The sequence below is a fragment of the Alosa alosa genome, chromosome 14 (assembly GCF_017589495.1).
Source record: "Alosa alosa isolate M-15738 ecotype Scorff River chromosome 14, AALO_Geno_1.1, whole genome shotgun sequence".
Classification (NCBI taxonomy): Eukaryota; Metazoa; Chordata; class Actinopteri; order Clupeiformes; family Clupeidae; genus Alosa; species Alosa alosa.
Window position 1 is genome coordinate 25,001,407 of NC_063202.1, and position 27,033 is coordinate 25,028,439.

Consider the following 27,033-nt stretch of genomic DNA (forward strand, 5'->3'; position numbering starts at 1 on the left):
CACATTGTTGCACGACAGGTCGGGAATGCCGAGTATGTAAAATACATAATTAAAAAGAAAGGCAACACCGCCACAGTGATAAAGCAAAGCAATCTTCCCTGATGACGACAGTGGTCGGCTGGTGAGGGATCAATATGTGTTAAATCAGTTAATATGCGTGCTTTAAATTTAAGTTAAATTTGTCCTGCAGTGGCATTTTTTTTCTCTGTGATAATATTCCATCATTTTATATACATGTATAGCCTTATAGTCTATGGGAAATTGTAAATTATATAATGATTGCAACATCATCTAAAAATCATCATTTATCCAAAATGATGAAATTAGCAGTGGAATAACTATTGGTTTCCGTTTGTGGTGACTGCTGACTGAGATAAGGGATGAGATTAAATAGATCCTGGAACTTAGCTTGGTCTGGAGCAGGCTAGCTCCACAGAATAAATCTCCATGGTAACTTATACCATAACATATCCTACTGCCCCCTATCCCACTTTTGTGCAACTGGATCACGGATAAATTGAGCCAAGATAACCAAGATATCCCGGCTTAATCCCTTATCCTAGTTTTGTGCAATGGGCCCCAGATGTTGGAAATGGGTTGAGCTACCAGGAGCTTTCATTTACTGCACCAAACATTTCTATGTACACAGTTTCAATGTTTACTAACTTTGTGGAAAAGCATAGCACAGACCAAGAAAAAAACATTCTTATCTCACAAGGCACCTCAAAGTATTTTCCATAGGGTATTTTCCCACAATGAGAGCTGAAGTGAAACTTGGTCGACTGCCCTTCAAGTTTAAATTAAGAATTTGTGTTTAAAGTTCAACTTTGTTGCAAATTTTGATTGTCTGTCATAGGTAAATGCTTTTGAAAATGGCTCCATTAAGTAATGTCCTAATGAGCCATGGTCTGAAGATGATGTGTGTCGAGTTTGATGACGATCAGACAAAATTTGTGACCTGTGAAAATTTTGTTTCACTTTTTCACTTCACATTTATATAAACATTTATTTATTTATTATTATTAACATAATCATCACAAGTCATATCAAGTCAGAAACTACCAGACATGATCATCTTCAAACACAGTCAATGGCAAAAAATAATCTTCTTTCCACTTTTCCGTCCAAAGCAACTTACGGTATATAACCACTACATTAAGTTAAGAATAATAATAATAAAGTTGTGGCAGTATGGCAGAGCAGTTTGGGGACTGTGAAAACACCAGGCTTGCAAAAGTTCGAAAACCCTTGCTTTAGATTATTTTCCTTGGAATTACCAATGCCACAGTGAATGGGGAGGATGTGGGTGTCATTATTAACAATTGACAGGAATTAATACCTGCTTGAAAGCTCAGTTCATCAGCCTCCTGCCCTGTGTAATCATACAGAGCTCTCACACGAACGGCAACCACTTTATCTTCCTCTTCTTCCACTCCATTTGTTGCAATATACTTCTTGGGGCTTTCCTCATCGGACCACTCTGAGGAATAGTCCTTCACAGCTCTGTTTTGAAGTAGAGAAAAAATCAGAGGTTTAAAAACACCAACATGACACACAAGTGATGCATGCAATGGGTTTCGTAATAATAGTTACAGTATATTTTTAATAAAAAATGTGATATTATATCACATTTTTTAAGTTCTACAAACAAATCATTTTATGGATGAAAACATACACAAATTAGTGCTTCCTCTGTTATCACTCAAATGCCTGCAGTTATGATGGTAACATTGTTGGTCAACAAAGGGTGCTAGGGTAGATGATCAATTCTAAGAAATGGTTCTTCATGTTACACTCACACGGACCAATTTGTTGGTCATACAGGTCCTTAATTGTGACTGTAATTGGTTGAGGTTGAGTAAAATTTCATGGTAAGCCAGTCAGAGGTAGAGTTGGGCGGGTGTTCGAAAGCACGCATAGTTGGACACACAACGAACAACACAAGCAAGTTGAGTCAGTCAATGAGAGACAGGTAGGCTATGGCGAGCTCAAATAATCCAAAAGTAGCCTTCTCGAAATGAAAGTATAGCCATTACTTTCCCCTCCTAGAAATGAAAAATGTAATCGTGAAATGCACATTATGCCCTGGGCAAAAGTGCCTATCCACATCAGTGTCAAGTAATTCAAACTTACTCAAACATCTTTCAACGTTGCATGTATCCGCGAAATTAGTGGCCAAGACCACCGATGGAGAAGGAGACACAACATAAGCAACTGAAGCTTGATTTTAAGACCCCACCACCCGTTATGTCTCTGACTGAACTGAACAAACTAGTAGCCAGGTATGTTGTGAAGGATATGCCATTAGGCTATCTACGGTTGAGTCGGACTCTTTCAGGGCGCTATTGCCAAAATACCGGTCAGAGGGAGAGGGTCAGAGAGGAGGGGTAGCCCTACCATGTAGAAAGACGTTTTCGAATTAGACGCCCAATATACTTGAGGGGCAATAAATATCAAAAGTTCCTTTTGATTATTGTGTTATAGTATCGATCCACTATAAACATAATATCTACATACATGGCATTTGATTAAAGGCTATTTGTCCCACAGTAACATTAAAATAGTTAGTTTAGATGTGTGTACATTGTTTCTGTTAATAATATATTGTATTAAGTGTCCATTTCATTATAATATTCAGATTTATCATACATAATTGAACATGCACATGTATTTTAAGCTCCGTTAAAGAGGGGTGGAGGTGGGGTCACATTTGAGCATTTAAAAATGTACTTGAAAGTAATGCAATAGTTACTTTCTGAAGTAACTAGTTACTTTTATAATTTGTAACTGAGTATCTAATTTAGTTATTTTTTGGAAGAAGTAACTAGTAACTGTAACTAATTACTTTTTAAAAGTAACTTGCCCAACACTGTTTATTGCCTTGTTTGGCTGTATGGTTTGGATCAGTGTATAATGGTTTAATGGTCCAATGGCACCCATTGATTGGGGCAGGTCTCTTGGCAATCACAACCAGTGTTGAGCCTGAACGCGTACATTGAACGATAGTTCATGAACTCGTTCATATTTTGGGCGAACGTGAACTGAACGTACTGTATTACTGCCTGATGAACATTACTGTGAACTCATTCATTCTGATGTCTGTGAACGGCCCACTGTCTCAGTTCAACTTCGTTCAATAGGGTGCCAGATTTATATAGAGCCTTCCAGGCGAAACCCCGGCTAAAACATACCGTAAACAGGCCTTAATATGTAGCGGGAAAAAAACACCCAATCTGGCAACACAATCCACCAGTGTCGCACTGCCGCATGAGTCATCAGAACAAAAAGCAGCATGCAGGCCAACGGTTCTCAAACTATGGGCCGCGGACTGCCGGCACCGGTCCGCAACGTGGACATTACTGGTCCGCGGAGCCACGGAGTGAAATTATGCCCGGTGCTTCGTCTGATAATTTGCTGCGCAATTGATCAAGGAACCGCGTATCGACAGAAACAAACATTTCTGCAATCAGGAGGAAATACTTGCTAATTTGGTGTCATCAAACATAGAGGCATACAATTAAGTGGTGGTATGAGCATTCATTCAATGCATGCATATGCGCGTCTGCGCGAGAGAAACTCAAACCACTCGGTGGTAGCAAAGCTCCGCTTTAACCTGTTGGAAGGCTATTTAATTATGTAACAACATTTAATAGAATGACGTAGATTCTTGCAACTTCCATAAAAACAGAGCAGAGACATAATACACTGTCTACCATTGGGTATTGTATAGTCAAATTTGAATATAACGTGGCCAAAAGCTATTGTAGCATAATTAGTCTTCTTCCTGTTAAAGATCTTCAGATCAGTGATTTACACCTATCTACTCCACCATTTACCATACACCAAAGCTGGTATTGTTTTTTTTTTCTGAATCCTTACATTCAGGAATTCAAATAAAATTTCATTAAAAAGCTTGTCACTATTTTTTCCATTTGTCTACCAGTGTATGATGCATTAGGGAAACATCCCAAAACAATGCCACCAATATAATTGTTGTTGTTTTGAGAAGTATGTCTCATCCAAGCATCATCCAACCATGCAAAAGCATACAATGCAACTCTCGTAATTATATTTTACATTAGTAAAGCAGTCCTCTGATGTGTGCATGTTTTCACACCTTCACAACTTTTCACCTGAGATACCACTGTTGAATGTCTAGTTTGCTCTTAAAGAAGCCCTATGCAACAATTTTAGCAAAAATGACCTTAATTATGCAGGTTGAGAGTCGTTCTGATGGTTCTACAACACTTTTTGGGTCGTTTGGTGGGTGCTTCGTCTCCCCCTAGTGCTTCTCCGCGGAAAAACTGAATATGCAACTTTCTGGTCCCGTCCCGAACAAATCCGGATGTGACTCAGCGGAAGTATCCAATCGCGTCTCGAAAATGTAGTCAGATTGTAGTTTCTAAAAAGACTGCAAAACGGACTTACTCCAACTTGGCTTTGTTGCTGTTGAAATTGTAAGTAGCCTACCCTTGGGTGAACTTCGTTTTTGTAATGTGGTTTGATAGTCTCTTGAACAATGTGTTTGCTCGACCGTTTTATTGTGAGCCCTGTATGTGTTTAGCTTGGTTTCTTGATGGCTAGCTCGCTAGCTAGTGGGGGTTTAGCGTAGCAGTCACTTGCTACCGAAGCTGCAGGGGGAGCTATGTCATGAAAAATGCGAGCCCAAATCAGGCGAAAACCCAAAACAGCGAAGGAAAAACCAGACCTGCATAGGGCTTCTTTAATGTTTGCGAACAAAGCTGTCTTCTGCTGTGCTGTAGACTTGCTCTATGCTTTCCAGTGTTTCCCCTAGAATTTTTTCCAGCAGTGGTGTTGTTACGTGCTGGAAGTTGTAATCAAGCCACAGTTGGGGGGCCTGGGGGGTCCGGGGGCATGAACTTAGTCATGACTTTCAGAAAACAATTTCAACAATGACGTTGTGCTTTTACAATGTAGGCCTAAATGTTGTGACATTTCTGATAATGTGAAAATTTTGCAGTGGCGCTGAAAATCCAGTGGAGGCGCTGCGCCGCTGCTAAATACTGATACTACTGATAATACTGGGAAACACTGCTTTCCAACTGGTACCAAGTCCAAGCCCCGCTCTTCCATTCTGCACCTGCCCAACAATATCCCAATGTTGTAGTGCACTTTGAGCATGTTCCACTGCTTCCCGTGGATTCCACTTTCGACCTGTTTTAATTGTAGGGGCAGCGTTCTTGATGACTAGTTCCTTAGACTGTGAAAATCATCTCTAGGCTGGTCTTAGTACATCTGAACTCCTCCACCAACCTGGTCATTGGTAAATCCAACATATATATATATATATATATATATATATATATATATATATATATATATATATATATATATATAGCTTATGACCCATGGGTTTACCCGGGATGAAATTCCATTTTTGTTGACGTCTAAGTGACACATTGGCTTTGGCGCCGAACATGACTAGCCTATAAACCAACATTCCATATACAATTGCTTGAGGGGCTGTTGTTGTTGTGACATGAACGTTGAAATTCCACCTCCGACACTGCCAACCAATGCCAACATTGGGCCAACGTTTGCTTGCTATCTGGGTTTCCTCCACCAGTTTCCCCTTCTTAATAGATAAAATTTATACTAGATTTCACTTTCATCACCCTTCTTAATAGATACACTTCTACTAGATTTCACTTTCATCACCCTTCTTAATAGATACACTTCTACTAGATTTCACTTTCATCCTTGCCAGAGTGCCATCCTGCAGTTTTTCACCTCCAACAACCCATTTTGATGCCCTTATAATTACCACCGTCGCCATTTAAGGATGCTATAAAAAAGGAGCTAAAAACTGTGATTAAACAGAAAACAGAAAACAATTGAGGCATAGATCTTCTACCTGGTTTCCTGTGGTGTCTCATCTCCAGCAGATGCAATGTTGGTTAGGGTGACCTCATCATTTCCCTTGTTGTTCCTATCCCTCTTCCCAATGGAATGTGTCGCCTCAGGGGACCACTCCTATACAAACCAAATATACAAATATACATGTAAACCTTTACACATGATACTAGACTTGTATTTATCTTTCCTTTTTTACAATATTATACAAGTTGTGATCAAGCAAACTCTTTATCTTACCTTTACCATTATCTTTACAAATATCTGGGCATTTGGCTAGATAACAAACTATCATTTAGAACACATCTTGAGATAACAAAAAAGAGACACTATAAACAATATTGGGTGCAGAATCAGATCTTGCTTCTCTCTAGAAAACAACTTGACCACTCAATCAACTATAATGTCAGTTGGTAACATTGTGTATATGGATGCAATCCCTTCCACACTGAAATCACTTGATGCCGTTTACTACAGATCATTATGTTTTATTACTGGGGATGGTTTTAGAAGTAATCATTGTAATCTCTATGTTTGTATTGAAGATTCTGATTTTGGTGTTTCTGGAGAGCTGGGAAGAGAGCCATTCAGGTCGGGGTGTTCTAAAGGCATGTCTTGCTTTGCTGATGCGCACACAGCTCGACATCTTTATCAGCTCCTTCATCTGATGTTGCTTCCCAGGTATACAAACTCGACCACAGCTTCAGGGGTTGCTCCTTGATTGTGATAGGTTGTCGGGTGTTGAGTGGTGTTGGTGTTGAGCCTCATGAACTTGGTTTTCCCAACGTTTATCCTGAGGCCTATCTGTTTACTGTGCTCATGCAATCTGGTGGTCTTGCGTTGGATGTGTGTATGTGTTCCTGAGATCAGAGCCAGGTCATCAGCAAAATTGAGATTTTCCAGTTGCTCAAAAGGGTTCCACTGTAGTCCTGTCCTTTGACCATCCACTGACATTTTCATTGTCCAGTCAATGGCGATGAGGAACAGGAGAGGTGACAGTAGGCACCCTTGATGTACTCCTGTTTTTATAAGGATGGTGTCCGAGAGCTTACCATTTGAGATGACTTGACCTGTGAATCCATCATACATCAAGATGCATTTGATGATATTGACCAGTTTTATGGGTATTCACAGTTAGTTTCAAATGTGAGTTTTGAGTCTATTATCATCCCCAGGTATTTATTGCACACATTGGACGGTTTGACCTTTGATCGATGTGATTTCTTGTGTCTGGATTTTTTTCCTAAAATCAATGTGCATGTCCTTCATTTTGGCTACATTTAGTTGAAGGTGGGATGCCTCACACCATTCAACAAAGTCATTGATGAGTGGACCATGACCTGTTTCACTGTCTTGAAGCAGGCTAACAATTACTGAGTATTCTGCATATTTAATTATGGTCCTGTTGTCCCACCTGCTCTGGCACATATTTGTGTACAGGATGTGAGAGAAGAGGTGAGAGTACGCATCCTTGCGGGGAGCCGGTTGATGAGCAGACTTTGTCAGAGAGACTGCCATTCACTCTCACTCTTTGCGTCCTGTTTGTTAAAACTCAAGATGCGTTAATTAGAGTAAGTAAGGTTCAAGTTAGTGCTTTCCACTTATTTCTGTTGTGTGTGTGTGTGTGTGTGTGTGTGTGTGTGTGTGTGTGTGTTCATGTAACAGACCCTTCTCACCTCAAACTGAGGCCAATTCATGCTCATGCCTGGGCCATGAGTGTTCCTCCACCAGCGCAGGTCCTCTGCATCATTGGCTGCAGTGATGCTCTGGCTCAGATCAGAGTACAAGGCCTTGAACCTGATATGTGGGGGTTAGAGATTGACAGAAAAATGTTCTTTAGCATCAAAAGCTGCACTGATTAATCAACTAGTAACAGATTAAAGAGCCATGACACATGGCTAAAACCAGACAACTATCTACCCCCAAATGAGTCGTGAGACATGAGGCATGCTAATACCTACCTAATAAGTATATCCCCAAGACATATATTTTATTTTAAAACCACTGAAGCTATGTTGTCACCCCTGACCTCTGAATACACGATTAAAGTTGCTTTGTGATTATGTAACCCAAATGGGCAGAAGTGCTCTTAAGGGTGCCTTTAAAAAGTTAACTGATCATTACAAAACCCTTTTGGAATTATTTTGCACCACTCTAAAAAAAGTTGTCTTTAACATTTCCTTGGGCTGCATTTCACTATGATTATGGGCACATATTAATGCATTGACCATGGCATTTAACAACATTATACAATATTGTTTTTGTCTATACATTATAGCATTGGTATGTTTTTCTAAGATCTTGAATGAAAGGAGACTTGACCCTCTGCATAAATTCTTCAGTTCATCCAAAAGACTTTCTCATTCCATGCATTAATACCTGTCACAGTTAGAGAGATCCAGGTGCTTGTGGATGTCCAACATAACTTCTTTGAAGAAGCAGAGCCTCTTTTTCTCTGTATCTTGAGTGATCTCAAATACTTGTTCCATATCTTCCATATAGCGTGGATTGCAGCGGTTCAACTCTTCTAGCGCCTTCTCATAGCGATCCTTTGCCTGGGAAAAAGCAAAAACTGTATGCATCAAGGATTATAAACCCACAAAATAAAGAGCAAAGTGCAGGGTTCCCACTCTAAATCAAATGTAAAATTCCATGACTTTTCCCTGACAAAAAAACTGAATTTCCATGACTATATAATGAATGCTAACAATATACCGACCAATGATTTCAGAACAACCATAGCATTCAAGAATCTTTTACTTTTTTTGAGCGGGAGATGAATAAATGGGCATTGAATAAACTAAGTTGGCCTACTCAAGCAAGCAGTAAAGCTATTAACCAGATATACACCAATTTTGGATGGAAATATATTTGTATTAATGTATTTTGGCAAGTAAGTTTTAAACTGCTGCAACAAAATTCCCTGATATTCCATGACTTTGCACCACATCTGTCTATGTAAGGTCTCACAGTTGATGGTGTATGTCAAAGTGAAGACCAAGCCACAAGGTCAAGAGAATTGTCCATAGACCTCTGGGGGAAGGATACAAGAAAATTTCTGCAGTATTAAAAGTGCTCAAGAACATGGTAGCAACTAACAGTCTTTCTAGATCTGGCCGCTCAGCCCAACTGAGTAATCCGGGACAAAGGTCGGGCTGGTAACCAAGGACCCATTGGTCACTATGAATATGATCCAGATGAAGAAGAGAGAAAACCTTAGGGGACAGTGGGTTGTTTCCCTCGAAGCAAAGAGGTCTACTTGCGCTTGGCCGAACCTCTGGCATATAATTTCTATTATACGAGAATGTAGGCGCCACTCCCCTGGGACCGGACCTCTTCTCGATAGCATATCCGTCCCATAATTCAGCTCGCCTGGGAGATGAATCGCCCTAATAGAGTGGAGTCGAGAGTGGGTATGACAAGAGATTATCTTGGGCCCACAAGATAAGGGAGGTTGTCACGTTCATCATAGAAGCCGACAGTAGACCACCTTGGAGGTTTATATGCTACTGTCACCGTGTTGTCCGAACGGATCAAAACGTGCTACTGGGCAATGATCGGCTGGAAGTAATTCAGGGCTAGTTTGACAGCCAGAAGCTCTAGGACGTTTATGTGCTGGGCACTCTGGGCGCCTTTTACGGAAAACCCTTGACATACGGCTCCCCAGCCCATCTTGGATGCGTCTGTGGTAATTACAATGCGTAAGTGTATGTGCTCTGTGTAATGCTGATACAGATGAATATTTGGGAGTTGCCAAAGAATACTTGTTGAAGACTTGTCCAGTTGAGGCAGTGCACACAAGTGTGTAAACTTGCGGAATATACAACGATGAGTGAGGCTTTAGAACAAATATTTTGTACAATATTTGAACAAAAATCTGAGTTTTATTGAGGAACCAAAGAAAAACATTTAAGAGTTGTGGTTTACCAGGAGTTACAGGAGTGGGGTAAGGAGAAGAGTGATATATTTTCTTTTGAATACACGCAACATCTTGCGGCATACTAGCCTGGCCATGCCTACTTGATCTCCTTTCAGGAAGATACTCGTCTGGAGATAACAATATTTGTTTCCTAATGACTATTGCTCTGGCCCCACTATTAAAAGACCACCTGGCAAGTGGCCCATATTTCATTTCATTTTGAGACCCCTGATGTAAACAATAATCAAAAGTGATTGTTAACCTGCATGTTACTCTTTAGATTAATGTTGTTATTAAATTACCTGTAGTTAGACTTAAAACTTTGATCATCATTTAAATTAGATGTATCATTATTGCATTCAAAAATCAGCTTTTCCAACTGTATTGGTCATTCACTGATCAAACCTACCTATATTTCTGATGAATTTGAAGCAATTTGAAATACATATGATTTCTGTTAACAAACCTTCTCAGTAATTCCAAACACTACAGACCACATGCATTAACAGTAGGCACTGAAATCATGCTGTGCCCTTCTATGCATGAAACTGTATTTATGGCCACGGAACTGGACTTTGACTTGGGATACCACTCCTCCATACCATACCACTTAGGTGTCTCTATCTGGCACTGTGCAAGGTATCAATACATGTGAAAGCAGGCAATACATTCAGTGAGGGTTTAGTTTAGTCATCATGTTGATTAATTTCTTGTAAAAACAAAACACAATGCTGAGTACATAGAGGGGGAGCAAAACACTCCCGATTATAGTAACAAGCTAATCAAGTTCAGCCAAAGGCAAGCCCTATATGGAGAGGTTTATCTGGATGTTCTACATGCTAATCTGGAATCATATAAGGATAATTATGTGTGTTCATGTGCAAATTATTTTATCCTGATTTGTCTCACTTAAAGATTTATGAAGAGAATGGACGTACCTTTTTGCATGCGTTGTGTTTGATTACTGATGGAAAACATCCATACACAAATCTTGGGATTGTACATTTGCATAGTTCTATGGTATTCACATATATTCACTCACATAGTAGTTCTAGATATACAGTGCAACGGAAAGTTTTTAGACCCTTTTAAGTTTTCCACATTTTGTTATGTTTCAGACTCATCTTTAGATGCATTCAGCTCAGTGCCTGATTTCTTCCACACACGCTGTTGAGAATTATGGCCAAATAATTCAATCTTCGTTTCATCAGACCAGAGGATTTTACATCACATGGCCGTTCAGGTGCTTTTTAACACTCCCGACAAAAAAATGGCTTCCGCCTGATAAAGGCCTGATTGGTGGAGTGCTGCACTGATGGTTGATCTTCTATACACCTTCACAAAGGAACTCTGGATCTCATTCATAATGTATAAAGTAATCCGGAACGGATGGCCTCGGTCAGACAGGTAACCAAACCAAGGACCTTGGTTTGGTTACCTGTCTGACCGAGGCCATCCGTTCCGGATTACTCAGTTTGGCTGAGTGGCCAGATCTAGGAAGACTGTTGGTTGTTCCAAACTTTTCCATTTCAGAATGATGGAGGTTACCATGCACTTGGCCACTTTCAATGCTGCAGAAATGTTCTTGTACCCTTCTCAAGACCTTAGGATTGTGTCAAGACAATCTCGTATGTCTACCCGGACAATTCTCTCAACCTTGTGGCTTGGTTTTCACTCTGGCATACACCATTAACTGTGAGACCTTACATAGACAAATGTGTGCCTCTGCTAATAACGTCTAATGAATTAATTTAGGCACAGGTGGACTCCATTTAGGTTGTAGACGCATATCAAGGATCAGTAATAGAAGTACGATGCACCAGAGCTCAATTGCAAGCGTCATAACAAAGGGTTTGAATACTTATGCAAATGGAATACTTCAGTCTATTATTTTTCATAAATTTACAAAACACTCCAAACGCCTGCTTTTTTTGTGGAGTATTGGAATATTTTGTGTAGATTGATGAGAAAATGAATTGAATCCATCCATTTTAAGATGAGTCTGTAATATAACAAAATGTGGAAAACTTGAAAGGGTTTGAAGACTTTTCAGTTGCACTGTGAGTTATACACAAAGACTGATACATGTCGCCCTACATGTATTACTTACAAAACATACAAAAAACCTCATATATTCATACTCAAATGACATTTTGAATGCATAAATGAATGCATCAATACCTTGTCAGTTTCCAGAGTACACTTCTCCACACGATCTGTGAATTTGCGGACCTCTTCCTGTGACTTTGTGGTGTCTGCTTTGGCATGGGTTTCCCTTGTAATGGCTGTCCGCTCCTCCTTGCGTGCTTGGTGATAGCTCTTCTTAGAAGACTCCACCTATTAGAGAGACCAATTCCTTTAATTTTACTACTTAAAAGTGTACCCCTAGATCTAGGAAATCAGTAAAGTACAGCCCTGACTCACGTCCTTAAGTTTGCGAACCCAGGGCTTCTGGGCTTTACGAAAACCTTCATCAGCTTCTTTTGTCTCTCGTAGGCCACCAATCATCTGTTTGTGGAATGCCTCTTTCTGCCAGTTGCGTACTTTTTCACTGTCCTCCATCACAAGACGCTCTCGCAGCTCCATATGGATCTCACTCAGATGGTCAGCTGCATTCATAAAGGCATGCCATGCTTTTTCCAGTGTGCCATACTGAGGACCTGCAAATACCAAAACAGATCACTGAAACCATTGCCTTGTGGACACAAAAACAACTAATCAACTCGATGGTGACCTAGAAGAGAAACTGAGGCGTATGGCAGCCCACACAGGATTCTAAATATGAAGACCCAACAACATCCACTACGAAACATGATTGCCTTAAATTACCCCTGAAAACATAACAAAACCAATCAATTTAAATTAAGGGGCCCTTAATTTGTAAAACAGACTTGTAATTTTACCATAAAATGCCATTTTAAGGTGTGAGTGTGAAACCCCTTAATCTTACATTTAAGGTGTCTAGTCAGGGGTTCCTATTATTTGTTGTGATTAAGGGGGTAATTAAGAACAATTTCAGTATATCTTAATGTTATTTTAAGGTGTTAATTCAGGGATTAATTGATTAAGGGGGGAAATTAAGGGGAAATTGAAAAAGTAACTTGGGGTAACTTCAGTAGGCTTTTACAAGTTAATTGGCATTTGACAATGTGTACAGTAAAACATTGCAATGGACGATGATATCACTTATATTACTTACAGAGGGAACACTTATTACCATATGTCTAGATACAGAAATAAAATGTATAATGATCTACATAAAATGACATAACTTAGAGTTACAATGCATATTATAATATATACACATACACATACATACACACTACCAGTCAAAGGATACACTTAGAAATTTCCATTCCACTCCATTATAGACAGAATACCAGCTGAGATCATTTGCATTGTTTTTTAAATCAGGGCAGCAGTTTTCAGATTACATTACGTGCTTATATAATTGCAAAAGGGTTCTCGACTGTTGTAGAAAGAAATAGCTGATCTTTAATGCAACCTAGAGATTGGCATGGTTTTATTTCAGTTAGCCTAATAGCTGGTTTAAATTTGCATTGAGAGATGATCTTATGGAAAGTACCCCATGCCAATCGTGAGATATGGTGAAGGGTGTGTGATGATGTGGGGTTATTTTAATTCCAAAGGCCAAGAGAACTTCATTAGGATGCATAGTATCCTGGATCCATGAAATAACTGGCCTTTAAAAATAAAAATATGCCTGCAAATTTAACATAGGGGTCAAAACAGTATGTTAAATAAAAGTGATACTTTTTGTGTCCTCTCTCTATCTCCACTGCAGCAGATCTAACTTGAACATTATGCTACTCCATTTAATTGGGAATGCGTCTGAGTGGGCACGAGAGGGAGACAGAGAGAGCGGCAGGTTTTCAACTGATATCATAGGCTATATTTGAATGGAGCTGGCAAAAGATCATTATGAGAACGTAGCAGAACGTTTTAAAACAAATTACATTGTCATTATCATCAATCTTTATACCACTGCTTTATGAAAGTGACAGCCATTATGTACGGTTACATATTACATATGAGGAAGCCCAGTATCATATTACACAGGGCTCAAAATACAGTTGGGGAGGGGGCATTTTACAAATCAAAATCACATTTTCTTTAAACAGGCGTCAATGAGAGGACAACACATAACATAGTCTTTACATACATGATTTGGTTTTGAGTTTCTAATTTGAGTAAGTGTTTGTGACAACACATACATTTTATAATGTTTGATGCATTGCAACCATACCTCAAAATGAGAAAGATGCCATCATAAGTGATTTGTCAGATATGGACTATCCCTTACCACGTGTCACCACTGAACATGGAGTGTACAGGGCCTCTATAAAACATACCAGGCAACCACAAGAACCAACCTCTTCTTCACCACCATCTACTGTTAAAGAGCCAAGCTCTTGTAGCCACCAAAGAGATGAGACTAAAGAGCCTCCAGCGTCCTCACGCCACCAGACTGGCCAGTCCGAGAAACCTCCAAGATATCCTATCTTACATTCTATGGGATCTTGCTGGCATCTGGCTACAGCACTGTTCCAAGAAGGCATATGCACATGTACAGGGGTACATGCATAATATGGAGCCATACGGGGGACGCTTCACACTCCTCCCACAAACTGGCTTAGGCCAGGGGCCGACTGTCGTTCTCGGTCTTGCAGAGCAAGGTGAAGTGCCTGAAGGTTGTAAATTCCATCATGAATCTCTTCACTTCCCTTTCACTTCTGGATGAGATGACAAAGAGGGGATATGGGAGCTGTGGGACAGTAAGGGACAACAGTCTCTGACATTTTTCTTCACACTAAAAAAAGAATTCAACAAGTTACCCCGAGGAACCATTCAAGTTCTAACAGAAGGAGAGAAGCTGCTGGTCCGCTGGAAGGACAACAACGTTGTCAATATGGCAACAAACATGGAGAACTGAGTCCGTTGTCAAACAATGGAACAAAGAGTGAAGTGCTTTTGACCAAGTCTGACAATCACAATGCATCAAGCAATACAATGAGCATATGGGAGGTGTTGATCTTCATGACCAACAGGCATCAAGATACAGCATCACAATCAGGTCCAAGAAGTGGTGGTGGTGGCCCATCTTGCATGGTCTCTCAATAGTGCACTCGTGAACAGCAATTACTTTTACAGAGATGTTATGAGAGGGACCATTGACCTGCTCACCTTCACATGCTGAGTGCTGCTGACAGCTGAAGCACCAAGACACAGAAAGAAGTAGAAAGAGCTGTTGGACCCTACTGTAACTTAACAGCACCTAGGCTATAATACAGTATATCTGCATAATGTGTGCTGTCATGAATAAATAATCAGAAATACAGTATAGTATACAGTATACACAACCCACCCAGAACGGTTCCGCGAACCACTTTTGGGTCATGACCCACCAGTTAAGAAACACTGCTATAGGGGCATGTTAAAAAAAAAAAAAATCGCCTTTAAAGTCTCATGAGGAGGAAAAGGAAAACTATTATACCAATGTGGTTGTTTTGTGTAGGTGACTAAAATGTTAATTTCCCCTTGATTTGCATCTGTCTGCTGTTTTAGGTCTCAAACTGTATTCATTTGTTTACTTATTTTTATTTTTACAAAAAAAAAAATATATATATATTTGTACAGCACTTTGGTCAGTGAAAGCTGTGTTTAAATGTGCTTTGGAAATATTTTTTACTTACTTAAGATTTGAATACAGCTTCAATGACCTTACTAACTTTGGGGTGACATCACCTCCAACCTCAACCTATAGTCACACCAGTTACTCATCTAAAGAAGCAATGTCATTTCAGGTCTCCAGATCAAACCAAATCAAACAGCTGCGCCCCACACCCTTAGAAGAGCTCACCTTTCTCTACGACTACCCGCCATTTCTTGGCCCAGTCACTTAGTTGTTGTGAGTAGCTCTTCTCAATCTTGGCCCTCTCCTGGAAACAGCTAATTAGCTCATTGCATAGCTTGTGGCCATCATCAATGCGCTTCACAGTCCTCTTGTAGTTCCCAGGCTGGAGGGGAAAACAAAGCCAATATAAGTAAAGGAATATTACATAAAATAGCTTACTTACAGATAGGGTTACTTGAGCCAACACCTTCCCTAGTTAGGGAAAGTTAGGCATTTTTTGCCAACCTGCAACAACAACAACAAAAAAAATCAGTAACACTTTACTTGACAGTTTTGACATAAGAGTGACATGACACTGTCATAAACACATGAGCCTGTCATGACACATGAACCCTAAACCTAAACCTAACTCTAACCCTAACTTGTTATGACAAAAACCGAATGACCCTAAATGACAGAAGCGTTATGTCATAGACATTTATGACATATGATGTTTATGACGTGTCATGTCACTCATGTCGATACGGTCAAGTAAAGTGTAACCAAAAATTCTTACCAATAGCTTTTTTACTAAATGTTTCTATAGGTGTCTAGTAACACCTCCCAAAACTAGGCGTTTTTAGGGGAGCTGAATATATCCCAGCCATTAGTTTTGAAGTCCATAAAAAAATTCATCATATTTGGCGGGCTACCTTTTCACAGGCATGTTTGTATTGTAAGATTCAACCAGATCTGTGCAGCGCTGCAAGATTGACTGATTTGATGCTACCAGAATACAAAGTCAAGCAATTTGTTCCTTCAGAAATTCTATGTAACCTTTTAAGAGACACCTTATTGTTGAAGGTAAGAAAGGTGCTTTTTGTGGGCACTGAAAAGTCAAACTAAAGACTAATGATTTTATCCTCTAGTACAGTTGTGCACCACAGCCTCCTGTTTACCTTTCTATGCAGCCTTTATAATGAGCAATTTTAACATAACTATCTTAGGTTAATATGTACCACTGAAACACAAGAGTGATGGGTGAAGATAATGGGCCACTGGGCCATGGGATCCAAAAGATTCACTTTCATTCATTTTCATGTACCACATCATTCATTTTCATGTGTACCACATCAGCATTTTTGTTCAGTGACTCTTTTGTAAATTGCTTTACAATTACTGTCAGGCCCACATTGGGCGCCTTCATTATCGCCCGGCTTGCCTCAGTTTACAGCCATTCACTCCTTCTTCTGCACATTCTTTTAAAACGTGCATCTTTTTCTCTCTCTCGTTCTTGGAGTTAGACCCCGAGCATTTGGCTTGTGTCTCCACATTGCCCAAAATGCTTGATTGCATTGCATTCTCCACATTTCTAGCTAAATTTTCATGTACCACATCAGCATTTTTGTTCAGTGAATCTTTTGTTAATTGCTTTACAATTACCATCGGGCCCTCCTTGGCCGCCTTCGTTATTGCCCAGCTCGCCTCAGCTTGCCACCATTCACTCCTTCGTCTTCATTAACATTCCCAGTAGCATTCTCAATCTTTTTTACCTCTTTGTGTCCAGTTACATAGTCTGTCTGTTTTTGGACTTGGATTTTGTGTGATGTATTTTCCTCTTAATGACATATTTTTTGACTGATGCCACTTATACTCCGGAGCGACTTGTAGTGTAGAAAATATGGTACATGTTACTTTGATTTACTTTCTTTCAAAACCAAAAGACATTTCTGCACACAAGGCGTAGTGTATACTCCTCAAACCGGCAAAACACAAACTGGCAACAAAACAGGGACATGGTGTTCACCAAACACTCAAGCTGCTAATCAGGCCTGTTACAAGTAATATCCATACAATATGGATGTGATGCCTGACTTACCTCCCAGAAGCTTTCACAGCTCCCAGAATCTTGTAAGTCTCCATTTGAAGACATTCTGGGGTCACCTTTGCAGCACGGAATGGTGGCGGTTATGGTCAAACTACAAAAAAAACAGCACATTTTAAACATTTTTCAAGCACAGAGGCAGACGATTCTTATAGTACTTAAAACACAAGGTTGGTTGGCTGCTATACTAATGTTTATTATTATATACTGTAGTGTAAAAACTAGTTCAAGATATTTCCACAGTAATACTTTTCAGCAAACCAAATCATGAGGTTCATCACATAGGTAATAGCCCAGAACGAGCAGAACGAGACCCTGCCCACTCTAGCTTTGGCGCACACAAGAAACACCTCCCATCCCCTCTATAGACCCACTTGTGGCCACACTGGCCCCTGTGGGTCCCACTCTGCCTCCATCACGCGCTCGGGGTGTGCCGATATGCATACTATCACCACAAGAACGTCGCTCACCTGAGTGCGTGCCGTGCTTGCACAGACTCCACCAGGTCCTACGCACGGTGTCACAGGGCTAAGCACTACAATTCACTCATCCCTCTCCATGCTTCACAGCAGTGCTATCCACGAACTGGCTGTGAAACATGCTATCCAACCAGTCAGAGCAGACCAAACACAAGAGGGGTTTCACAGTAGATCCTTCATTGTCCTAATCCGAGACATCTGAATGCCTATTTGCAACGACTTTTCAGACCATTCGACCATTCAGAATGATCCCTCAGTGTCAAATCCTCACCAACTTACGCCAGGGTGATTGGCTCATGTCAACAGACTTGAAATAACACCCAGAAACAGGAGGTATCTGCGCTTCACATTTGAGCAGGGACGCTGAAAGTAAGGGGACTGTAAAATAGCAACCACTGTATTAAGCATAGCAACCATCATATCTACACTAGCCACAACCTAGCACCCATGTCAATTACCCTAGCAACAATCTAGCAACCATGACCATAATTATCAACCTACCAACCACCATAACAACCAACATAATTACCCTACCAACTAGCCATGTATATAGTGATGGGCAAATGAAGCTTTGGTGAACCACTGAACCACAGCAGTGTGAACCTAGCGACACTAGCTGAAAAGCAAAAAGATGGCCACCACACATACATTTTTCAACATAAAAGTCCTTCGCAAACCAATATTTTTGGTAACATATACTGGTTTGGGTAAGGACTTTTATGTTGAAAAATCTACATGTGGCAGCCATATTGGATTTTTTCATTAGTGTTGCTAGCTTCACACTGCTGTGGTTTAGTGGTTCACCAAAGCTTCATTTGCCCATCACTACATGTATACCCTAGCCACGCCATAGTAACTTTCACTGTGCTTGCATTATCTATTTAACTCTGCAATTTTTGCATTTTCATGCACTGGTCGTTCCTTAGAATAGTCACCCCCCACCTCCCCGGCACGAATGTCACACTATGCCTATGATGGTTCCAACGTCTGACCTGGCTTCAGGCTATTATATTTATTATTTTTCTGCTAGGACAACCTTTTGCACACTATGAATGGAAAGATGCAAAGTTCACTTTCTAATTATGGAACTAATGGTGCTGAATTTGCTGAACACTTACTGTACCTTGAATTTACATTCAAATGAATTACACTGACATTGTATTTCAAAGTCTCCATGAAAAATGCTAATCTATGCATTCAAAACTTTGTAATCCTTCATGTATTTCAAGATGCAAAAACAGAGACATTTTCCTTTTTTTAAGCATAACCAGGTATCAGACAAGTCAAACTTACCCACAATGCAACCAAAAATACTGGGTTTCTTTTCCTTTACTTTCAGTCCAAAAGTCATGCAGAAACTGTGTCCTGACAGGGAGAAAAACACTTATTACTTGGATGCACTGTATACCAGAAGTTAGTCTAGCATTGAAAAACGATTAGCTAACTGGCCATTTCCTTCAGTAGGGTGACTACCAACTAAAGTTACATGCAGTTCTGGCGATGTCGTTTTCATTGCTACAGCGTCCTCTGGACGTCACTTTTTGTGCTTTTACATGTTTGTCCCCTTTGGACTCATATGAATCATGACTTTTCAGCATTAAATGAGCAATTAGCAGCCTCGGCTGGAAACATCGTTTCATCCACGGCAAATCATCTATTGTCCGCAGAGACTTTGATATAGCTGACCTAGGTCTACCAAGATAATAGCATGCCTATTACAGCGACTTTCAGTGTGGCCAACTGTTGGAACTGCAATCAAGGCTCTCACTCAAAGATTCAGGGCAACACAACATAGTCTCACACGCAACACATAACAAAGGTAATCACACACATCAACGAGAGAATAAACACAAGAACCACAACCAAATATAGACTATACACAACAAATACACACATGGTAAAAGCAAATACAATTAAAATAACCAACAATTTACAGATTATTCATTCACACTGACACACACACACAGAATTCTTATTTGTGGCATATTGGTCAGCCAAGTCAGTATGCTCTTTTAAATCCCTCCTTAAAACTCATCTTTAGAAGCAAGCCTTCCTTAGTTTTGTTTAAGTAATATACTTCATTTTGTGTTAAGTTTATTAAGTTTTATTTCAGTGTCAAGTTTTATTTCAGTATCCTAAGTTTTATTTCAGTGTAAGTTTATTTTCCTTTTTCAAATGTATGTTAAGTTCTAATTGAATTAGTATATATTATTTGATTGTTATATTATTATGTCTTATTTGCATTTTCATTTATGTTGTACAGCACTTTGTAACTTTGTTTTGAAAAGTGCTATATAAATAAAGATGATTATTATTATTATTATTATTATAATATTTGCATAGGCATATTTGTGTTTGATCTTTATGAATTACAGAAATATCAGACTTGCTAGACCTACTTCGAGCTACCAAGCAATCTTTCCACAAGGATAGGTTAAATGGTTTACTGATGAAGCATCTCACTTTTCTTAACCTTTTTCACAACATGTGGCACATTATGTTTGGCACATTGTATGGGTCACTTCTTAGATCATACCAAGGTAATAATACAATGTGTAATCAAGTGATGACTGATTAACAGTAATGTAAATGCTAAATGCCCCGTTGATACTACAACAATGCTAGGCTCTTAACATTTCTCCATTTCTCCATTTCTTTGCACAAAACTCTGCTAGCAGGCGAGATGCTAATGGTCTAATCCGATTCAATGATCTATGCTAGGCTGGCGCTAAAAGTGGTATCCCCAGACTCACAGAACGGCTGGATGAACTGGAAAAAGGTAAAAATCAATTGTTTAACTCAAGGGGAGGTGGAAAATCAGTGTAATTCCCCAAATGGTGGAATATCCCTTTAAATGGTGTTCTGACGTTAAAACTACATTGGCGCCAGGCTCTGACGTGGAGACAGGCAGAGTGATTCAAATTCAGCAAATGGTGTTCTAATGTTAAATAATGTTCCTACAATGGTGCCAGGCTCTCACCTGAAGACAGGAGAGCCAAACGGCAACTAGTCAATTATAGAACAGGCCACGGAGGTCGCAGGCAGAAGTCCGCCATGATTTAATATAACGACCCACATTGGACTTTCTCTGGGTCTATTGGTCAGTTGTCCTCATCATCTGCTCCCATCTCATATGGGGTCCCTCAGGGGTCCATCTTGGGTCATATGATCTTCAGCCTGTATATGCTCCCACTGGGTGACATTATAAGAAAGCATAACATCTCTTTTCACCTCTATGCAGATCATTCTTGCCTCTAAAATCTAGGGACAGAAGTCATCATTTGTGGTCCTCCCTAGGCAAGATGCACTGTAGAGCAAAATGCACTGTAGTGCAAAATGTACAGTAGGTCACCTCACCCCATTTGTCAAACCCTATGCCAGAAACCTGGGTTTCATCCTCGACTCCGAACTCTGCCTTGACAAACATATTAGCTCTGTTATCAAAAGTAGTTTTTACCAGCTCAGAATGATCTCCCGCCTCAAATCGGTGCAACATCCATTATTTGGACTTGGTTCGGATTTGAGCCATCCAACTAGCAGCAGCAAACTATACCCTGTAGAGTAGAGGTGGGCAAACTACAGCCCGCCATGCACTTAAATCTGGTCCGCCGAACATTTAATTTGGTTATCATAGGCTGCTCGCAATTTTTCCTGAGATAGACATTTAATTGGGAACACTTGGACCCCGTTTACACGAAGGGAAAACGCAGATATTTCCCTGCGGTTTGACCTCTCGTTTACACCAAAACACAGTTTTTATCACAGAAAACGATTATGTGGAGTGGAGATTTCTGATCACGCCAGTTATGTGCTGCCGTGTCAACAGGGATAAACAGCGTTTTAGCTTCTTAAACGTCACATTATGCGCCAGAAAATCCTTAACGTCATGTGAGCGCCTGATGTTTACAGTTTCTTTGGCTACTGATCAGGATTGTCATGGATGCTGTTAAGGTGCTACTAATTTTTGCAAACGCTTCTGGCCTGTTTGCATTTGCAACAACTGCTCTACATGGAGGAGCAGAGGCGAAGGATCGCACGGAGGTCAGCTTTTTTACCGCTTACTGTTTTGAAAGGAACCGGAAGTCGCTCGTGTTAGTCGTTGGTGTCGATTCTGAGGATTTTGATTGGCCAGCATGGCTTTATTCCTTTCCCTACACTGCCACCCATAGGTTTGGCATAGTTATTATGGCGCTCGACAGCGTATTTATGCGGGTTGATGTAAATGTTGTGTGCACGATGTTATTATTGAAAACGGAGGGCAGAAACTATTCGTTTCTCTAAATACCCGGCTATGTGTAAATGTGGCCTTGGGCGCGCACAAGGGGGAAAGAAAGAGAGCGCCAGGTTCCTTTTTATCATTATGAGAACTAAACGTGTGGACACAATGCTTAAAATGACAGTGCACCATTTATAAATGAGTTAAACAGCATCAAATTTAAAAATGATTACTTTGTCATTATTAGCATTTAAATGATATGAAACATTAAACAGTTGGCCCGCCGGCCAATTTTCAAAATCCAAGTTTGCCCACCCCTGCTGAAGAGTGTGTGGGGCAACAGTTCTGTGGGGTAATCTGTTCTACCACCTCAAAACGAAACATGTCAGGGCACCGGTGCGACCAGCTATTCAGAGGGAGGAAAAAGTGTCCGCATTGAAACTCTTCCTTTGGTTCAATAACAGACACATATTTGGCCAATATCGTGGTTTAAACAAAGTGAAGGGCGGGACCTCCCCTCTGATTGGCCGTGGCCCAGTGCCTCTGTGTACATTTGAAAATGCGTGTGCTGCAGAGAGAGAGAGAGAGGTCAGAGACCCGTCAGATAAACAGAGTGGATGTAGTTGCATTAGTGTGGTCACATAGGCCGAGATAAATGTCCCCTCTCCCCACTGCCTTTTGGCGGCTGGCAGCAGCAAACCGATCAGACGAGCCCGAGATGATGATCAAGTTTATCGTTGCCGAAATAATTATTCACCAGAAAAATTGTTTGAACGTAAACCCGACGTACAGGAATGCCACTTGCGCCAAATTTATAGGAGTCATTGCAGATTAAAAGACGTTTTAAAATTTCGAACAATGCATACAAGCCCTTCCCGAGCGACAGAGATACAGATATCGCTTTAAAAGAGGAGTCGTCATTGACGCAGTTACATGCAGGGAGTAACCCGGTTTTCAACAGCAATATTCGTTTTGGCGGCGAGTTGTGTAAACTCATTCTGATGGCATCAATCAATTTAATCCGGTATTTGGCGCAAACCGAATATCGCTGCTACATTTAAAGCCCGAATATTCCCTGCATGTATAACTGTGGTCATTGTGTACGGTGAATTGAATGGACACATTTAGATCGAGCATGGCAAGTCATTGCAATAGCCTATAATAATACGCCTACCATTTCGTTATTGCATTAACCATAGTGATGTTCTTATTGAAAATTTAAAAATGCTAAAATAAAAAAAGTTAATTGCATTGTGGGGCTGTCAAATGATTATTGCAATCATCATTGCAAAATCACATAAAAATCCCCCAGGCTACTTGGAACATCTCTTTGAATTGTGCTCAAATACATTTCTATGGAAGATGCTAGCATGGCGAGCTGGTTTAGCCAAGGCCTAAAGATCATGAAGGATAGTATGTAAGACATTGAGCCATGAGATGTGCAGTTTGAAGCCCTTAAAAGACATGCACTGTTAATTTACTCACTGTTATTTTTATTTAATTCATCTTGAGATGTTTTAAGTTTCAGCTCAGTGAAGCACTTAAAGCACCAACACTTCATTAAGTTACTTTTCTTGTAGAATTGTAAATCATAAGTCATAGGACAACCTATATAGGACAGTAATTAAGGAAAAAAAGTGAACCTGCTGCGGTGTTAAATGCGATGTGGTTGAAAATTTGGGTGCACCTAACTTTTGTGCTAGTGCACCTAAGAAAAAAAAGTTAGGCGCACTAGTGCAACCAGTGCAAAAAGTTAGTCTGGAGCCCTGCACTGAATACCAGCATTGCCAAGCTTTTTCTTTGTTAAAGTCTCTGCAGCTAAGTGTACTTGAATTTTATTTATCTGCAACATTATGTTGTAGAATTACAGTTTTGGACAATAAATGTTTTTAAAATGACATACTACGTTTCTTTCTTTCTTTTTTAAAAATACATTTAGCAGTTTGCCTTTCCTTAGGGTCCATGTAACAAGTTCTATTATCATTTTTTAATCGTGATATATATTGTTATCGCAAGAGGCTGCAATGTATATTGAAATACGGATTTTAGGCCATATCGCTATGCCAGCACGCCTGGATTATTGCAATTCCTAACTAGCACCAGGAAGGGTGAGCACATCACCCCCACTCTGGCCTCCTTACACTGGCTCCCAGTTCTTTTTATCATTCAGTTCAAAGTTGTATTATTTGTTTTTAAGGCTGGCACCAACCTACATCATCGACCTTGTACAGTCCTACTCAGTCCAAAGGTCCCTTAGATCCGCAAACAAAGGGCTTCTGCATGTGCCGCACTCATGGCTCAAACAGAGCGTTTGCCTAACCCTGTTCGGCTCATTCTCTGTATTTTTGTGTTGTGTGCCCTGATATTGAAGCCGTGGCCTACTGGTTAGGGCTTTGGGCTTGTAACCGAAGGGTTGCCGGTTTGATCCCCGATCAGTAGGGAAAATGTGGGTGGGGGAAGTGGTTGAGCACTGCTCTCCCATGCCCACATCCATGGCTAAAGTGCCCTTGAGCAAGGCACCTAACCCCTCACTGCTCCCTGAGTGCCAAGGTAGCTTACTGCTCCGGGTTAGTGTGTGCTTCACCTCACTGTGTGCTCATTGTGTACTTAACCTCACTGTGTGTTCACTGTGTGCTCTGTGTGTATCACTAATTCATGGATGGGATAAATGCAGAGACCAAATTCCTTGTATACTAGGCCTATAAACCTCATTTACATTTAATTTCCTCTTATTCATGTTTTATATAATTATGACTATTGGTTCAATGTTTTTTTATTTATCTCTTTAGGTATTCACTGTACAGCACTTTGGTCAGTTTATGCTGTGTGTAAATGTTCTTTATAAATTAAATTTACTTACTTAGGCACACATTCCACTTCCCTTCCCCATGTGAATGCAAAAGCCAGCCACCATGATTCAATTAACAATCTACATTGTAATCTCCTGCCCTCGTAATTCCAAAATCCGACTAGCTAATTTATAATTTACACAAAGGGAGTAAATTGAACTGAATCCCAAGGAGATATTAGAACCAACCTTTTTAGTGGGTGTCCCTTGTCATTATAAGTTTTGGTATATATTTTGTATCATTGTTTAAGTATTCAAGTTCACGTTTATTTATATAGCACATTATCATACATAGAATGTCACTCAATGTGCTTAAAAATCAAAGAAAAAGAATAACAATAATAGTAATTAATAAAATAATAAAAATAGATTGAGGGGGAAAATATGAATAGGAGGTCAAATAAATATAAATAAAAATAAAACAAAAATAAAGATAAAAATAAAAAATAAACCTAAAACTATGTCACAGTCATTTTATAGCTAACATAAAGCATCTAAAGTAAATTCATTCATCAATAAATTAAAAAATAAAATTAAAAATGAAAGAGTTCAGCTTTGAGTTTCTTTTTAAAACACTCTACTGTTGGCATACTACCATACAAGGGCATGATTCCCAAAACCATAGTTGCTAACTAAGTTAGCAACTTTGTTGGTTGCAATGCAATTTCCCATTGCCAACCAACTAAGCTGCTAACAGGCTAGCAACTATGGTTTTGGGAAATGCAGTCCAGAGTAGTCAACACATTAATCTTGGCCAAACAAGATTATGCATTGCATTGCATTGCATTGCCAGCAAACAGGCCCACAGTGGTAACTTTAACTATCTCTGAAAAATTATAGCAACATAATCCCTTACATCATGTCTCTTCCCAGATTACCACAATAACTTTGTTTGAAATGAAACTTGCAAGGAATGCCTGCAAGTCTGCATCCACAACCCACTCCTAAACACTGCTGTAAAGCCTTCATACTTGTCAAAGAGCCCACTGTTTAGAGTACAACTCTACTCAACAAAACCCCACAGGCTTTCTCTGCCCATGTAGGCATGAAAACAAAAGTACTCTTGTTCAACAACCTCTCTCCCACAATAGGTCATTTTGAGCTGCCAAGGATTTTTCAGGTGCAGTGGCCTTTTTCACACAGTTTTAGTCTGATTGTGCTCTTTAGGTGTAATTCCAAAGCTAAAATTTCCTATTCTACTAAATGTATTATTTGTCTGGTCATTTTTTGCCACCATCTCACCTATTCACTAGCGATTTCACTGCAGCACTAATAGTTCTGTCCTAATGTTTTATGTGTGCTTGTTCATAGATTATTCACAGATTTACTCTATTTGATATGTCTGTTTTGTGTTTGTGTATGTCTGTTGTGTTCCATTTTATGTCCCCATTGGAAATTAAGGAGTAAAGCGCTTTGCACATAGGCGCCAAAATGAGTGTGGCACATTCTCCTTTCTATGGAGCCCCTAAGGGAACATGAGCAAAAACATTTTGAAAGTTAAATTTCATGTGCTCACACAAAACTTTCATGTGTGCATAAAAACTTCATATGCATGCAAAGGAAAACTTTTTTGAAATGTGAGCACATGAAAACTTTCGTAACAAAATGAAAACTTTTTGTGTGAGCACACAAAATCTTTAGGCTATAGGCTATATTGATGTAGCCTGGGGAATACTGGAGACAGTGACAGCTAGAGAAGTACAGGAGTTGTACTATATTTCAATCTAGGTCTTCATTAAAAGGACATTGCTGCTTTGCAGGGCTTTGAACCAGAATTTTTTGCCAATTGGTTCGTTCTGAACAGAAACAGTATTTTTCTAGTTTTGGTTCCCACCCTAAACTTGACGTTCCCAAACCGGTTAGAGCACAAGAAGTACACAAAATGAAAGGAGAATGAATGTATTAAATGTAGGAAAGATTTTATGCACATGAAAGTTTTGCGTGCGCACATGAAGGTT

At 39.9% G+C, this 27,033-nt stretch overlaps 1 protein-coding gene across 4 annotated transcripts in view; it reads right to left on the bottom strand.

Annotated features, from left to right (window-relative positions):
- Positions 1-27,033, bottom strand: part of pacsin3 (protein kinase C and casein kinase substrate in neurons 3) — a 37,548-nt gene that overhangs the window by 2,299 nt on the left and 8,216 nt on the right. For 3 of the 4 annotated variants that reach the window (XM_048263405.1, XM_048263404.1, XM_048263403.1), the window contains exons 3-11: positions 19,305-19,376; positions 17,527-17,626; positions 15,675-15,831; positions 12,218-12,453; positions 11,975-12,130; positions 8,254-8,429; positions 7,551-7,671; positions 5,876-5,994; positions 1,340-1,503 (exon numbers count right to left, since the gene is read on the bottom strand). In XM_048263405.1, the coding sequence (XP_048119362.1) occupies positions 1,340-1,503; positions 5,876-5,994; positions 7,551-7,671; positions 8,254-8,429; positions 11,975-12,130; positions 12,218-12,453; positions 15,675-15,831; positions 17,527-17,580 (1,183 nt within the window). In that variant the 5' untranslated portion in view covers positions 17,581-17,626; positions 19,305-19,376. Of the gene's footprint in view, positions 1-1,339; positions 1,504-5,875; positions 5,995-7,550; positions 7,672-8,253; positions 8,430-11,974; positions 12,131-12,217; positions 12,454-15,674; positions 15,832-17,526; positions 17,627-19,304; positions 19,377-20,991; positions 21,204-27,033 lie in introns of all 4 variants that reach the window. The other variant, XM_048263402.1, reaches the window with a different exon arrangement.